This window comes from Mustela erminea, chromosome 4 (assembly GCF_009829155.1).
Source record: "Mustela erminea isolate mMusErm1 chromosome 4, mMusErm1.Pri, whole genome shotgun sequence".
NCBI lineage: Eukaryota > Metazoa > Chordata > Mammalia > Carnivora > Mustelidae > Mustela > Mustela erminea.
The window spans coordinates 72,542,366-72,556,862 of NC_045617.1; the positions used below are offsets into that span (position 1 = coordinate 72,542,366).

The 14,497-nt window shown below is 37.0% G+C and overlaps 1 protein-coding gene across 11 annotated transcripts in view; it reads left to right on the top strand.

Annotated features, from left to right (window-relative positions):
* The window catches only part of PTPRK (protein tyrosine phosphatase receptor type K), a 553,251-nt gene that overhangs the window by 197,836 nt on the left and 340,918 nt on the right, over positions 1-14,497 (top strand). For all 11 annotated transcript variants that reach the window (XM_032339563.1, XM_032339566.1, XM_032339569.1 and 8 more), the window contains exon 3: positions 604-875. In XM_032339563.1, coding sequence (XP_032195454.1) covers positions 604-875 — 272 coding nt within the window. The remainder of the gene's footprint in view (positions 1-603; positions 876-14,497) is intronic.

Genomic DNA, 14,497 nt, shown 5'->3' on the forward strand with positions numbered 1-14,497 from the left:
TTCAACTTCTCTCCTCAACAGGTACGCTGCAAAGTATCCTTATTCCTAAACTTAAGATCAGAGTGGTTAGTCTTTCAGGTTATGTAAATGATGATCTTGGGATCTGAAATAAGAAAGGATTGTGTCAACACTTAGTTAAGCCTGCAAGTCTAGTATGATAGGGAAAGGGAAGGATGCTCCCTCTATGGAAGCCAGGCTGAAAAGGTATTGCTCCTATTTGTTTGCATGTTTGATAATGAAAGACCTTTGTTTAGTTAGGCTACAGGTTTGGGATTGGGATTTGAACCAGACTCTACCTACTCTGTTTGACTTTGAATAAGTTACTAATTGTACTTCAGTTTACTAGTTTGTAAAACAGGTTGTTTCAGAGAGCAAACAAATTGATACGTATAACGTATTTTGAACAATATCTATTACTTACTAAAAATTGAGTTCACCCACTTGTTTGATATTTTTCTATGGTTCTGTTCCGGAAAATAGCCCTTTTGAGTTAAATATAATGCAGAAAATGGATTCGTATTATTTTTAGCATTTTTTCCTGTTATTAGAGATTCCTTTTGTTTATCTGTCTACTTAGCTCTATTATATGTAATGTCATTTCAGGTTCCTATATGATAGTGGACTCTTCAGATCATGACCCTGGAGAAAAAGCCAGACTTCAGCTGCCTACGATGAAGGAGAACGACACTCACTGTATTGATTTCAGTTACCTGTTATATAGCCAGAAAGGGTTGAATCCTGGCACTTTGAACATACTGGTTAGGGTGAATAAAGGACCTCTTGCCAATCCAATTTGGAATGTGACTGGATTCACAGGTAGAGATTGGCTTCGGGCAGAGCTAGCAGTGAGCACCTTTTGGCCCAATGAATATCAGGTAATCATCTGTGCTTTTCTGGTTTATGTTTTCATGTCATTGGATCTCACTGTGTATGTAATAGAGGTAAATACTAGCACCTTGGAACAGAGATCATCTCTTCCACCCTCCTTTTGCCCTGTTCTTGAGGAAATGTTTAAAACATTGGCACACAACCTTCAAAGTAGTGAGACTCTTTCCACATACCGAAAAACAGTAGTTTTAGGTATGAAATTTGGTGGTTGGTTGACTAAGAGCTGCTTATTTTCTTGTCTCTGTTCAGGAAGAAAAAGTCCTTTTTATTTGAGTGCATTATTCAGACTGAATTTGTTTGCTGACTTCTGACAATAACATTTGAAACTAAACATGAAATAGGGTTTCATGAATTATATTATCCAAGGGGGAGGCATTTTGAATAATTATTTAAATTTTTATCAGTTACATGTAGTTTCAAAATAAGCAAACAAAAAAGGAAAAGTTGTCCACATGTCTTTGTTTTTTTTCCCCAGAAATACTTCATTTTATTATAATTAAACTGGACAATGCGTAATATATCTACTTTATATTTTGCGACACTGATTTTATATGATTTAACAAAAAAACGATCATTTACCAGTTTGGAGAGTTGTTCAAAATCCTCCCTATAAGGTTCAGTAGAACTATCCACCCAATATCGCCTTATGCCACTTTGCTTTTACTAAAGTGAAGTTTTAGTAAACTATTATGCTAACCGAAAGAAATCTAAAAAGGATTACCACTTTTCTGAGAAAAGTGAAAAGCTAAAGTAGTAGGCAGACTTTGTTTTGTAGCCAGCCATTATGGAAGCAGCCAGCACACAGCCCAGCTGCAAGGGGGGCCCCGCCAAGCTCCTTCTCCAGGAACTACATTCAGTATCTTAGCATCAGGCTACCGTAGCTTTGAACTGTGTGAGCATCTGTGCTTTATCTGCATTTATTTTGCGCATCTGTAAGCAAGATGTGTCCTAAGGTATCAAAAAAGGCAAAAAGTAATTTTTGGGTCTGGAATGCTCAAAAATTTTCCATATAAATTAATGTAATTGCTTCTTTTTCTGTTTAGGTTTATGAAAAGTTTCATAAGGACCCCATACTTTCAGTAGCAGGGAAAACCTGTCCCTGGACACAGAAAAATAAAATTACCTCTTTTGAAAATTCACTTTTGCCTTAGGTCTTGGGATTTAAAACTTGTCTATTTATAATTTGTTACAGAACCTAATGAGAATGTATAATGTAAAAGTATATTTTATTGTGGCCATTGGGTAATTTGTAAGCTAAGAAAATTCATTTATACTTTTTTTAAAAAAATGAACAATTTCTTCAGGTGGACCTTGTCTTTATTCCTGGGGGAGGAAACACAATACATTGTCTTAATTGCTTTGTCATGAATTGATTTTTCTATTTTATTAAAAGGTCTCTTATTTCATAGTTATCGTTCCACAGGTAAGGTTCTTTGTTCAGGCTTATGTGTCTATTGAGATTGTAATGGATTTTCTTCAGGTACTGCTTGATTCTGTTATTCCTGAGCTGAAGGATGTTGTTCTTCAGTGTAGGAAAGCTATCTGCTCTTCCAGGGCCCCCAGCTCTGGGAGGGCAGCACGTGGTAGGTAGGTGGCTGGAAGTGTGTGAAACTAATGCTAAGGCACTGGAAGCAAGATCATTGGGCTCCTCTCTGACAACAGTGGGTCGTCATTTGCTGGTTCACCCTCACAATCCACTGTCCTTTCAGTGACTTCACTAGAACCTATTATTGGAGCTTATTACTGAAAAGAAAAAGCTCTGATGTAACAAAAGAAAACTGTCAGCAGGTTCAGCCTCCTTAAAATAAATTTAAACCCAAATAACAAATTAGCAAAATTGTTAAAAATTTGATTTCTGGAGTCAGATTGCCTGTATTCAACACTGCTATTTGCTATCTGTATAGATTGTTTTTAAGGAATCAGATTGTTAGTTATATCTTTAAAGAAAAACATAGAAGTGGGTTTTGATAAATCCAACAAATAATCTATCTAGGGAACATGCTAATATGCCTTCACGACTAAGAAATAGCGTACATATAATTAATTACCTTTTCTTATTTTTTGCAAGATCTATCTTTGAGTCATTGATATTTTAATAACATTTTCTTATGGCACACGCTTCCGCAATATTAATTTTAATGTTGAGTGACACTGTTATGGACTTCATGCTTCTTTGTTCAGTCTCCTTTTGCATGACAAAGCTCCCTAGGGTTATGTGTACCTATGGTGTTTTAAGTAAGCAGGGCAAAAAGTACGTATGCAAGTTTTAACCTGGCCAGGGAGATCTTTTTGGAGATGCCTTATCAGAGAAAAAGATTACTATATAACTTGGAACCTGTGGGTAAACATTTCTTTCTTGCAGATTGAAATTTGAGCAATAGATCATTACTTAAGTGATTAATTACTTTACTTCCACATCTTTTTTCCTTAACCCGCAAAACTTAACAATCAATGAAAACAACAAACAGAGTAGAATAATTTTTATTCATGTGCTTCGTGCTCAATAGATTACTTGATTGATGATTACATTGATTCTGTCCTTTAGGTAACTAGTCGTACCTGTGTATCAGTTATTAGAAACACCAGCATAACATAAACTATATTTATGTAAGACTTTTTGCTATTAGGAAATAGCATGAAAAACTTTTGACTATTGCTTAATGCAGAATCTTTATGGATTTTTAAAAACTAAAATGTAGGCATCACATTGTGCTATGTATATTAGAGGCCTACTACCTACTTTTTAATTCCTAGAGAAACACTGCATTTTTAAAAATTTTTCCAAGACTATAGATTAAGTAAGTTGTGATATGCATAGAAACTATTCTTCCTGGTTCCACAGTTTATTCAGCTTCAATACTCCAGAGATTTTACACTCTCTGAAACTTCTTTTAAGTTGTTTTTTTTTTTAAATTTTCTCATTTTTTTGGATTCCCTTTTCTTTCATACTTCCAGTGGAAAATCCTGTCTTTTTTTGCCTGAGCCATTAGTTACCTGACCATCCCTCCAGTACATTCCTTATCATCCACTTCAACAACAACAACAACAATCAAAAAGAAAATTATCCCAGGGTGCTATTACTTTTAATTAGTATAGGATAATTTTTATATAAATATCATACTCCTAGAAGTGGATTTAAAAAAAAAAAAAAAACTCTTTAAGCTAGCTTTTTTTTCCCCCCCTTTTTTTCCTTTTTCTGTTGAAAAATCTCAAACAGATGTTGTTTATCTTTGGTGTGATTTACCCTCCCTAGAAACTTCAACTAGCTAGATGCCTAAACAAAAGATGCCCAAACAAGAAATTAAGTATCTTGTGGACTGTTTAATAATGAGGAGATACCAATTTTTAACCTCAAGAAAGTTGAACTCTTATTTGAAAAAGAAAAAAAAAACTATGTATGAAATCATGAAATAGAGGCCAACTTATGAATTTTGGTTACTTGTTAGATCAGTATAAGACTCATGGACTTTGGAGCCATTTCTTCCTGGGTGAATCTTGACTCTGTTATTTAGCAGTTGTACAGCCTGTAGCTTTTCTTTTGAGTACAGTTTCCTTATCTGATAAATCAATAATACGTATCTTATATACATATTGTGGTTAGAAAGGTATCTGACACAAAGCATGTGTTTACCATAAAGTTAGATTAACATGATGGGTAGATAAAACATTGGCAAAATCTATTGGGGTTTAATATATGCTCAGCATTTTCTTCTGTTTCTCTGCATTTTCTTTTTCTGTTTTGAAAACATGCCATTTTTGTTTGTTCACTTTTTTTTCCTCAAGACTTTTTTCTTTTTTTTTTTTTTTTTTCATAAACCCCCTGTCCCAACACGTGCACAGCTTACCCCGTTATCACCATCCCCACCAGTAGGACATTTATTACAATGGATGAGCCTAAACTGACAAGTAGTAATCACTCAAATTCATAGTAATTTTATTTTAGTGTTTACTTTGGTGCTGTGCAGTCTAAGAGTTTGGACTAGTATATAATAACATGTATCCATCATTGTTGTGTCATAGAGGATTTTCACTGCCCTAAAAATTCTCTGTGCTTTGCCTATTCATCTGCCTTCCTCCATGTCATTCTTTTTGGGTTTTGTGTTTATTTATTTATTTTTAAATTTTTGTTTATTTATTTCAGAGACAGAGAACACTTGAGCAGGGGCTGGGGGTATGGTGCAGAGAGGGAGGGAGGCAGGGAGCCCACCACAGGGTTTGATCCCAGGACCCTAGGGGTTGTGTTTGTGTGTGTGTGTGTGCTTAATTTATTTATTTGAGAAAGATAGAGAGCACAGGAGCAGGGGGAAGGGCAAAGGTCGAAGGAGAAGCCGACTCTCTGCTGAGCAGGGAGCCAGTTGTAGGACTGGATCCCTGAGCCAAAGACAGACGCTAAACCAGTTGAGCCACCCAGGTGCCCGTAGGTTTTGTGTTTATTAAAATGTCTTCTGGACTGCCTGGGTGGCTCAGTTGGTTAAGTGTCTGACTTTGGCTCAGGTCATGATCTCAAGGTTGTGGGATCGAGCCCCACCTTGTGCTCCATGCTTAGCAGGGAATCTACTTCTCCCTACCCCCACCCTTGTGCTCTCTCTCCCTCTCTCAAATAAATAAAAATAAATTATCCACTTATTCGACAGCTTATTAATGTGAGGTTACACCTTCCTAGCCCCTGGGGACATATAGGCAAGTCCCTTTTCTCCGGAAGCTTACATTCTAGTGAGCACTGGAGGAGATAAAAATGTAAATCAGATGTGGGGTCTGCCATTAGGGGGCCTAGTTCAGATGGGAAATGTGAGATACACAGAGATGGAACTTCAGACAATATAGCATTTGTTAAATGACATAAGACAGATAAGTGTAAAATATTGTGGAGAAAATGAAAACAAAAGATAGATTTGTTCCCAAAGTAAATTAAGGCATAAATGGAACTCTAATAGTTGTCTCTTGATTCCTATATATCTAGATTAGTATACTTTTCACTGTACCACATTGTTTTTCTTAAAAATACAGTAATTTGGAGCCAACGTTTTCTACAATGAAAGAGAACAAGCAAGTATAAATTTTGTTTATGATATAAGTGTTGTAATGATATAAGGAACTGTTTCTCACCTGTGTCTTCAGAGCAATAAATGTCTTTTCAGTTCAGTATACTAATTATAGGAAGTATCATATCATATATTTTTTTTATTTGCCATGGTTACAAATTGCTAATTCTACCTATTTTTATAGGCCTCAAGTGAGTACTGTAAAATTTCAAATTGATCACCAAATAGAAGTAAAAAGAAAAAAAATACCCAAAACATTATGAGGCATTATCTCAGTGTTAAATTTCAACTGAAGATCAACACACCTTTAAAAGTGTAATTTTCTCCAGGCTGGAAATCTGACCTGTCTTGTATGCATAAAACTCAGTTCTGCTTTGGGATTAAATCCATTAGTTTCTTACTGAACAGTGAGGTTGTTACTAAATGAGGCAGGCAGACATAACTTCAAAACTATTAGTGGAAACCTAATCTGCTGTTTTCCATTAACTGGGTGCACATCATTAATCACAAAAATGATGCATGATGAAAACTACAGGGGTTTGGCCAGAAACTGGAAAGTGATAATATAGCACAATGTTTCTTTTTTTTTTTTTTTTCTTTTTTTGGTTTCCTAATTCACTGAGAAACGAACACTGAACCTTTGCAGCCGTTTTCTTCTTAGCATTTTCTCTTGGCTTGAAAAAATATAAGAATGGACGGTCATGGGATTTTCTGGTTTTTGTCTCCTTTTTAAAGCTTTATGTTAACACATATTGCACTGATACTTTGGCAATGGAATGACTGTTACACTCCAGAGATACTGCTGGCTTTGGATCTAAGAAGATTAGGACTTAAACCAAGTGACTGTTTACTTAAGTAAAAAAACCTCTCAAAGATTGATCTTTGGGGATGGGGCTGAAGTAGGAGAATGCTCATGAACCAGCCACGCAAAGAGGCAGGCAAAGAGCTCTTGGAATATTGCCAATTTGTACTACTCCTCATTCGGCCATGTAGGGTTCCACTGAAGAAAGCAGGGTGGCAAGGTTTTTCTTTCCTAGATGTATTAGTTTGCTTGGCTGCCATAACGAAGTACTACAGACTGGGTGGCTTAAGCCACAGAAAAGGACTTCTCTCATGATGGGAAGTCTAAAGACCAAGCTGCTGGCCGTTTTTGGCTCCTGGTCAGAGCTACCTCCTGGCTTGTAGATGGCCACCATCTCACTGTGTTCTCACATGTTGGAAAGAGACAGCTTTTCTTCTTCCTGTAAGGGTACCAGGCCTATTAGGTGAGGGTCCCATATTATTCCATTTAACCTTAATTAACTCCCAAAGGCCCTATCGCTAGATGCAGTGACACTGAGGATTTGGGCTTTAGCATAAATTTTGGGGGGAGAGAATTCAGTCCATAGGACTAGATGTATATTACACTTATAACTTTTTTATTTATAAGCATTATAAATGACCCAACTCATCATCTTCTGTAACAATGTTGCAGTTATTATCTGTTCAGTCTTCATTCTCCTCTGTTTCTTGCATACTGGCAGGACTCCCTCCCAACTTACTTGCTGTCCTAGCTTCCTTTGCAGGTGGGAGTGGCCATATGACAGGCTCTGGTCAAAGAACTATGAGGGAAGATCTGTTGGGGGACTTCTGGGAAAGATGTTTGTCCCTGATAAAAAAGAGAGAGACCTGTTCTTGCCTGAGAGCATGATACTTGGCACTGCTGCATTGTCTTGTAACTATGAGGAAGGTGATAAGCCTAGGGTAACAGAACAAAGTAAGGAAAAGAGGTCAGCGTCCTACCTCAGGCAAAATAATGATGACAATAATATTTAAGATAAAAACTATTTTTAAATAACTTTTAGATGAGTATTCTCTGACACAGACAAGAGCATCCAAATATGCCCTGTCATATTGTTCTTGGCTTTCAAGCAGTCCCACGTAGAATCCATGGCATTTGTGGATAGCACCTGTGAGCCATATGGTAGAATTAAAAGAACACATATCTGTCTATGAATGAAACAGTTTTTTAGTCCAGGCGTGCAGAGAAGACAGACCTATATACTTGAAAATGTCAAGAGGGCTGTAAGGCAATGAGTCAATGACTGGAGGGAGTAGAAAGAAAAGAAGGAAGGAAAGATCATTTGTTGGGTGTCTACCATGTCTTAGACACTGGGCTGGATAATTCTTCAGTTTGATTTAATATTTGATCACATGCTAAATGAATATTCCTTATCTTCATACATGGAGTGAGTTGCTGGTTATGTAGTGGTCAAAATCATTCCCCCCCTTTTTTCCTCTTTACCAATTTAATCTTGCCATTAAAAGTTTGGACTTTAGCCACATCAGTGACTTCTGAATTTAGTCACAACTGGATAGGCTTCTTCTTCTTCTTAAGGCAACTGTAATTGCCTAACATGGTCACTTGGGCTCATTTTTACATTGTCTAAATACCTTCTGTTTGATAGGCTATTAACAAAAGCAGCCTTTTGCTGCTGATGTTTAATCTTAATGACTTCCTATTTGTTTCATTTAAAGTACTCCAGATGGGTTTGGAAAAAACTCCCATGTTATTATAGTCATTGTTTTTGTAAAACTTACAACCCTGTGAGGATGACTTCTCCCTCCATCCTGACGGTGATTTGCTTTTACTGTAAAACATCTGCTTTACTTTTCCTTTAGATTCCGTAATTGATTCATTGATGAAACTTACAGTTTGTAAATAAATGTAAACAAAGGAAGAAGAGAGTCCTGCTTGTTAACACAATAATTACTGCAAATAGATGACAGAGGTCTCTTGTTATTTTACTAAATCATACCTGTTTTTATTTAGAGTAAGCGGGAGCTGTCAAGTGCCCCTTCACTAATTCTTTTGAGAACTATTTCCATGAAATTAATTCACTTCTTTTTTACTAGTGGATTGAAAAATAATGAGCAGTAAGGAGAGTTAGGCAGTGTTTGTTCAATGTATGACTTTTTTTTTTTTTTCTTTAGGAGTTTGGTTCATGCAAGGGGGCTGGGGAAGACAGATGTTCCAAAGAGTAGCAGAAGGGGCACCAGTTCTCTGCTGGCTCACTCCCTTGCACTCAACCCAGCTCGTTGGGTCTGCATTAACACACATCTGCTTCCTTATTTTCCACACCTCTTTATTAATTATTTAGCATGCATTTAATGGGTTCATCTTCGTGTACCAAGATTTAAAAAAAAAAAAATGTATCCCACTGGGGCAGGATTCCTGCTTAAACAGGAAAAAAAATGCTAGTTTTTCTAATCAGCTAAATGACGTTTTTGACAATGCTGTACCATTTATTAATGTGGTACCATTTCATATAAGAAAAAGCACAGACAACAATTAAAAAAAAATTCTTCCTGCAGTTATTTTGTCTGCTGACTTTGATACTTAATTGTAAGTGGTCATTTCTTGGGGGGGTGCTTTCAGGTTTCTGTACAACTTGAATTTTTGTGTGACCTCTTTGTCCATTTCCATTTCAAAGACTGTTCCCCCCCACCCCCCAGTTTTAGGGTGCATGCAGTATGTGAACAAAATTGTTGGCTCTTCACAGGAAAAACAAAACTGAGTGACATTATGTTTTTATTTAAAATTTAAGTTGTATGCTGTGGGGATTTCAGTTTTTATTCTTAGAGCATAATGGAAAAATAAAAGGATATAATTATCTATTTTAGTATGAGTTTTTTCAATGGAGAGAGTGTAGTAGGAAGGAAATATAAAGGAAATGTAAGACATAGAGTTTTTTTAACTATTTTATGATTCCTTTAGATTATATTACATAGAACCTATTCTGTTGTTAGTAACACAAGTTGGAATATAAAGGGCAACAAACTGGATTCTGTAAGTTAAAACACCTACTTATGAAATCTAGTGGAAAATTTGTGATTAATTTTAGTTGTTTTCATTTTCAAAAGGTGTTTTTAAAGCTGTCATTATAAAAGTAGCTGCTGCATGTTATTTCTGCATTTAGTTATATAAATAACCATTGTGCACACCACTGGAATTCCCTGATGAGATTTAGATTCTTAATATTCTTTGAATGATCTTTTAAAAAAATCATTCTCCTCAGCAATAAATTCTTCTGGAAGCAGTAAATCAATTCTCATTTTATGTTTAAAAATAAGGTCTGTAGTCATAAATTTATACCAAGTAATAATTCAGTAAAGTAATAATGAATGGAAAATTTCTAGCACTTAAAGATCAAAGTTTAGTTCAGACCTAAACATCTTTAGATCCTGGTATTTTGCAACAACAGCACAAATACAATACTTGGAAACAGATACAATGATTCTCCGTGTTAATATTTATTAAAAAAAAAACACTAAGTCCACTTAGCCCCGTAAATACCAGGGTGAATTTCTTTGTTGTTGTTGTTATTTGTTTATTTTTTGATTGCTGTTCTTCTTTTTCTGTTATGTTTTTTTCGTTTCATGTTTTTCTCCCTTCTCTCGGTGGAAGGGGAATTGTAAGCAGACAATAAGCACATAACCAAGTAATTTTATTTATATATATAACATTAAGAATTCTGACATGCAACATGAGAATTAAGTCTTATTTTTTTTTTTTTTTTAAATGTTAGTGTAATATGGGGTGGGGGCCCTTTTATATACTGGGTAAAAGTTTAAACTAGATGTCATTTGGCCTGTGTTCAGTTCCACATCCAGTGGTCAACACCTCCTTGTTCTCTGAGTGACTATTTTGTGGGACCTTTTGAGTTTCAGTCTGTGCAAGATGGGATGCTAGCTAGTCTACCTGTGTTTGATGAGATTCAAAGGAGGTCGTGAAGCTATGGAAGTAGTCTATTTAAAGCTCATATTTACAAATGAAAAACTGGAACTAAAGCTAGTAAAGTAAAAAAGAAAAAGACTTTAAAGAATTTGGGAGTCAGTCACAGCATAAGGGAGTGGGATATGCAGGCCTGAAGAAGATCTGGAGCCCGAAGTAGCCATGAGGACAATAGCAACTTTGACTTTCTCTGTGAAGGTCCACAGTGAACAACTCCTTTCTTTATCCACCCAGCACTGTTCTGGCTGCTGGGACATGCACCATCCTGAAATCTGGAAGTTCCTGTTCTCCCAGAATTCTAGTCTTGGGATGGGGGGTGGTGGGAAGGATAAGTAAATAAACAAGAAAAGGATTAAAATGCAAGAAGCACTTTGCAGGTAATTAAGGTAGAGTAGTAGAACAGTTAGGTCTTGGAAACCACCTTGGACCAGGTAGTTCAGGAAGAGTGAGTTGTTTGAGAAGGTGACCTTCACCTGGAGATCTGAATGACAAAAAGGACCTAGGCCCACTAAGATTAGAAAAAATGCACCAGAGACAGAGAAAACAGCTAAATGAAGGTCTTTAAATCTGGGAGGAGATTGGCGTAGTGAAGGGACAATGACAGGTCTGGGGCTCAAAGGGATCCTTTTTAAAGATGGGAAGCTTTGGGGGTGCCTGGGTGGCTCAGTGGGTTAAAGCCTCTGCCTTAGGCTCTGGTCATGATCCCAGGGTCCTGGGATAGAGCCCCACATGGGGGGGTGGTGGTGGGTCTCTGCTCAGCAGGGAGCCTGCTCGCCCCCCTGCCCCCCCGCCCCAGACCTGCCTTTCTGCCTACTTGTGATCTCTATCAAATAAATAAATAAAATCTTAAAAAAAAAAAAAAGATGGGAAGCTTTGTAATCTAAGGGAAAGAGTCTGAACACTTTATGAAGATTGTCATCAAGGGATTCTATTTATTCACTTGGGTCTCATCTTATCCATGTTCCAAATGTATATTCTTCTTTAGTCTTTTCAGTGCTTACTCTCCAGTCACAGCTCATGTTGTTTTCCATCTTGATAATGGTAGTGTTTTCCTGAATCTTTTATAAATCAGTTACTTTTTTTGGTATGCTGATTTGCTGGTGTTGCATTCCTCAGATTTGGCCATTGTTTCCTTGAAAGTCAAAATGATTGGCCATCATTTGAGGTCCTTCATAATTTAACTTCAGTCAACTGCTTCAATCTCTGTACCATTACTATTTTTTTTCTTGACACCATCTGCTTTAGTAAGTTGCAAATTGCGCTAGCTGTGCTTTGGACCAATTGGGCAGTTGGTGTGTGCGTGAATTTGCACACAGTATATCCACCTTCTAAAGTGCCTTTTTTAATTCCTTTCCCTTGCTACTGAGATGCCTTTGCTAGGCACTTCAGTTCTCATGTCTGTGTTGCTTATATCGCTAATTAGACATTTAGCTTGTAATATTTCAGATAATTTTGTGTCTTGTGCCTCCAAGTGGACTGTAGATCCTCTTTGAAAGGGGACTGGGTATGACATGAGGCCAGTGTAATATTTACATGGTGCTTTGTATTTTATAAAATAGTTTGACAAACTGAAAAAAAAATCAGCCTTACAATAATAAGAGGTCAATGGGAAGAGTATAATGATTTTTATTTTAGGGATAAGGACTGAGAGATGATATAAGTGACTTATTTAAGGTCTCTTACTAGCTGGAATTGACTTAGGTCCCCCTGGGGATAAATTCTAGTATCTCTCTCTAGTGTGCCAGGCTGTTTATTGATAATGACTTTCTAGTTTTGGCATCAAAAGAAAATTGGCTTGCTGATGAAATACTAAGTGATGGAATAAGAGTAGGGTTATAATTTTTTCACCTTCATGTAGTTTTTCAGGAGACATAATCTTTTTTTGTTTTCTTCTTTTCATTTAATTTCCTTTCCTTTTTTTTTCTTTTTTTTTTTTTAAGAGAGCATAAGAGCGAGAGTGAGGGAGGGGCAGAGGGAAAGTGAGAGAAAAAATATCTCTATGTGGGGCTCCATTTCGGGACCCTGAGATCATGATGTGAATTAAAATCCAGAGTTAGGTGCTCAACCGACTGAGCCACCCAGGCACCCTAGGAGATATTTTCTTAATATTATTTGTTAATATTTCTTTAAAAAATAAGTATTTTTATGGTTTGTTCAAGATTTGGTTGGATGAAGTAAGCTTAATACTTAAGGGAGCATCTCAGAACTTTGGTGGACTGGATTTCAGTTCATTTTCACCGAACAAAAGTATTTATTGAGTTTGTTACTACCGGCTAAATTTGCGGAAAAAGCAAACAAGTATGAAAATAATTTCATACTTTTGTTTAGGGAATATAAAGTTCACCAAGGAGATTGGCCATGTGTTTATAAGTTTTTGTGGTAACTGATGATAAATTGGATTTTTTACATGATTATTTCAAAACTCATGTATGTTTAGAAATGCTGTGATGAAATAATAGGGGGAAAAAGCACGTCTTTTGAAGGAGATGAGCCATCCGTAATGGCTGTCTTGTACTGTTATTTAATTAAATGTCCAATGGAGGGAAGAAAACAAATTAATGGAACTCCAAAAAGGAAGCAACACATGGGTTCTTTGGTCAAAACCGGAGCTGTATTTAGGTATATAAAGGCAGGAGTAAAAGGAGGTTTAGTTTTCCAGTTACAAGGCCCAGATAGCGCCCTCAGCTGTTCTGAAACGAGAATGATCACACTGCGAGAGGACAGACGCACTTGTCTGGGTTTTGAAATTGGGAGGAATGGTAGATTATGTTGAATAGGTTAGATCCTAATACTGAGAAGTCTCCAAATCCAGGTCAAGGGATTTATTTACTTTACTTTGATTCCTAACTGCCTGTGGCTCACTCAGAAGATTCTCTTAGCAAGAACAGTGTGCTAAGTCAGGATTTTTAAAAGTCATTCTTTTAAGACAGAGTTCAGCAGGTCAAAGATGGGCCTTGACTTAGGGCCTCTGACCACCCCCACACCGTATTCTCCATGCCCCATCTGTTCAAACTAGACTCTTGAAGTTGGGACATTTGACAGTTTGGAGGATGACCTGTGGGGGGCAAGGCATACTTTTGTTACTTAGTTCCCTTTCTGCTAGGTAGAGATTGATTTGTTATGAAAGGTAATCAGGTTTTGGCAGACAGACTAACATTAGGAAAGAAAAAAGTCTATTCAAGGATTCTTCCTTTGTCAAAAGAATTGCTAAATTTGGTTCATTTAAGCTTATTCTTTCTGCTGGGATCGCTGGGGAACTTTCCCTTATTATAAAGGATGAAGGGTGTCCAGATGATGCTCTTCTCTTCCATCTGCCCGTTAAACCCTTAATCTCCTACACCTGGGTGGCTTCTAATCCTTTATTTGCTTTCTTTCCCAGTGCTTCCAAGTTCCATGTCACGTGTGGCAAGTAAGTTCCCTTGTGCCATAAAAGGGCATTCTATGCCCCAAGATCTCCGGGTTAATAAAGTGAGTTGCTGTTCACAAATGAACTTACGAGTTTTAATGCAACCCACTTAGTGAATGGCATTCACTCACCATACAGCCAGGAGTGCCCTATTGATTGGCGGTAGGAAGCTCTCTGTTCACGTTGAGAGTTCCTTTTGCTGGTTTCCTAGACTGAGAGTTGTCCCTGTGCTGCCTTTGTGATGCTGCGATGCCACCAAAGGCCTTTCTCCTTTTTCACATCACCATTTACCTCTCAGTTTGGAGCCAGTTGAGTTATTTAGTCGCTGGCCTGACTGGTAAGGCACAGAAGTTCGAAATGAGTTTGTTTTTGGATCTTAGTCAGGGT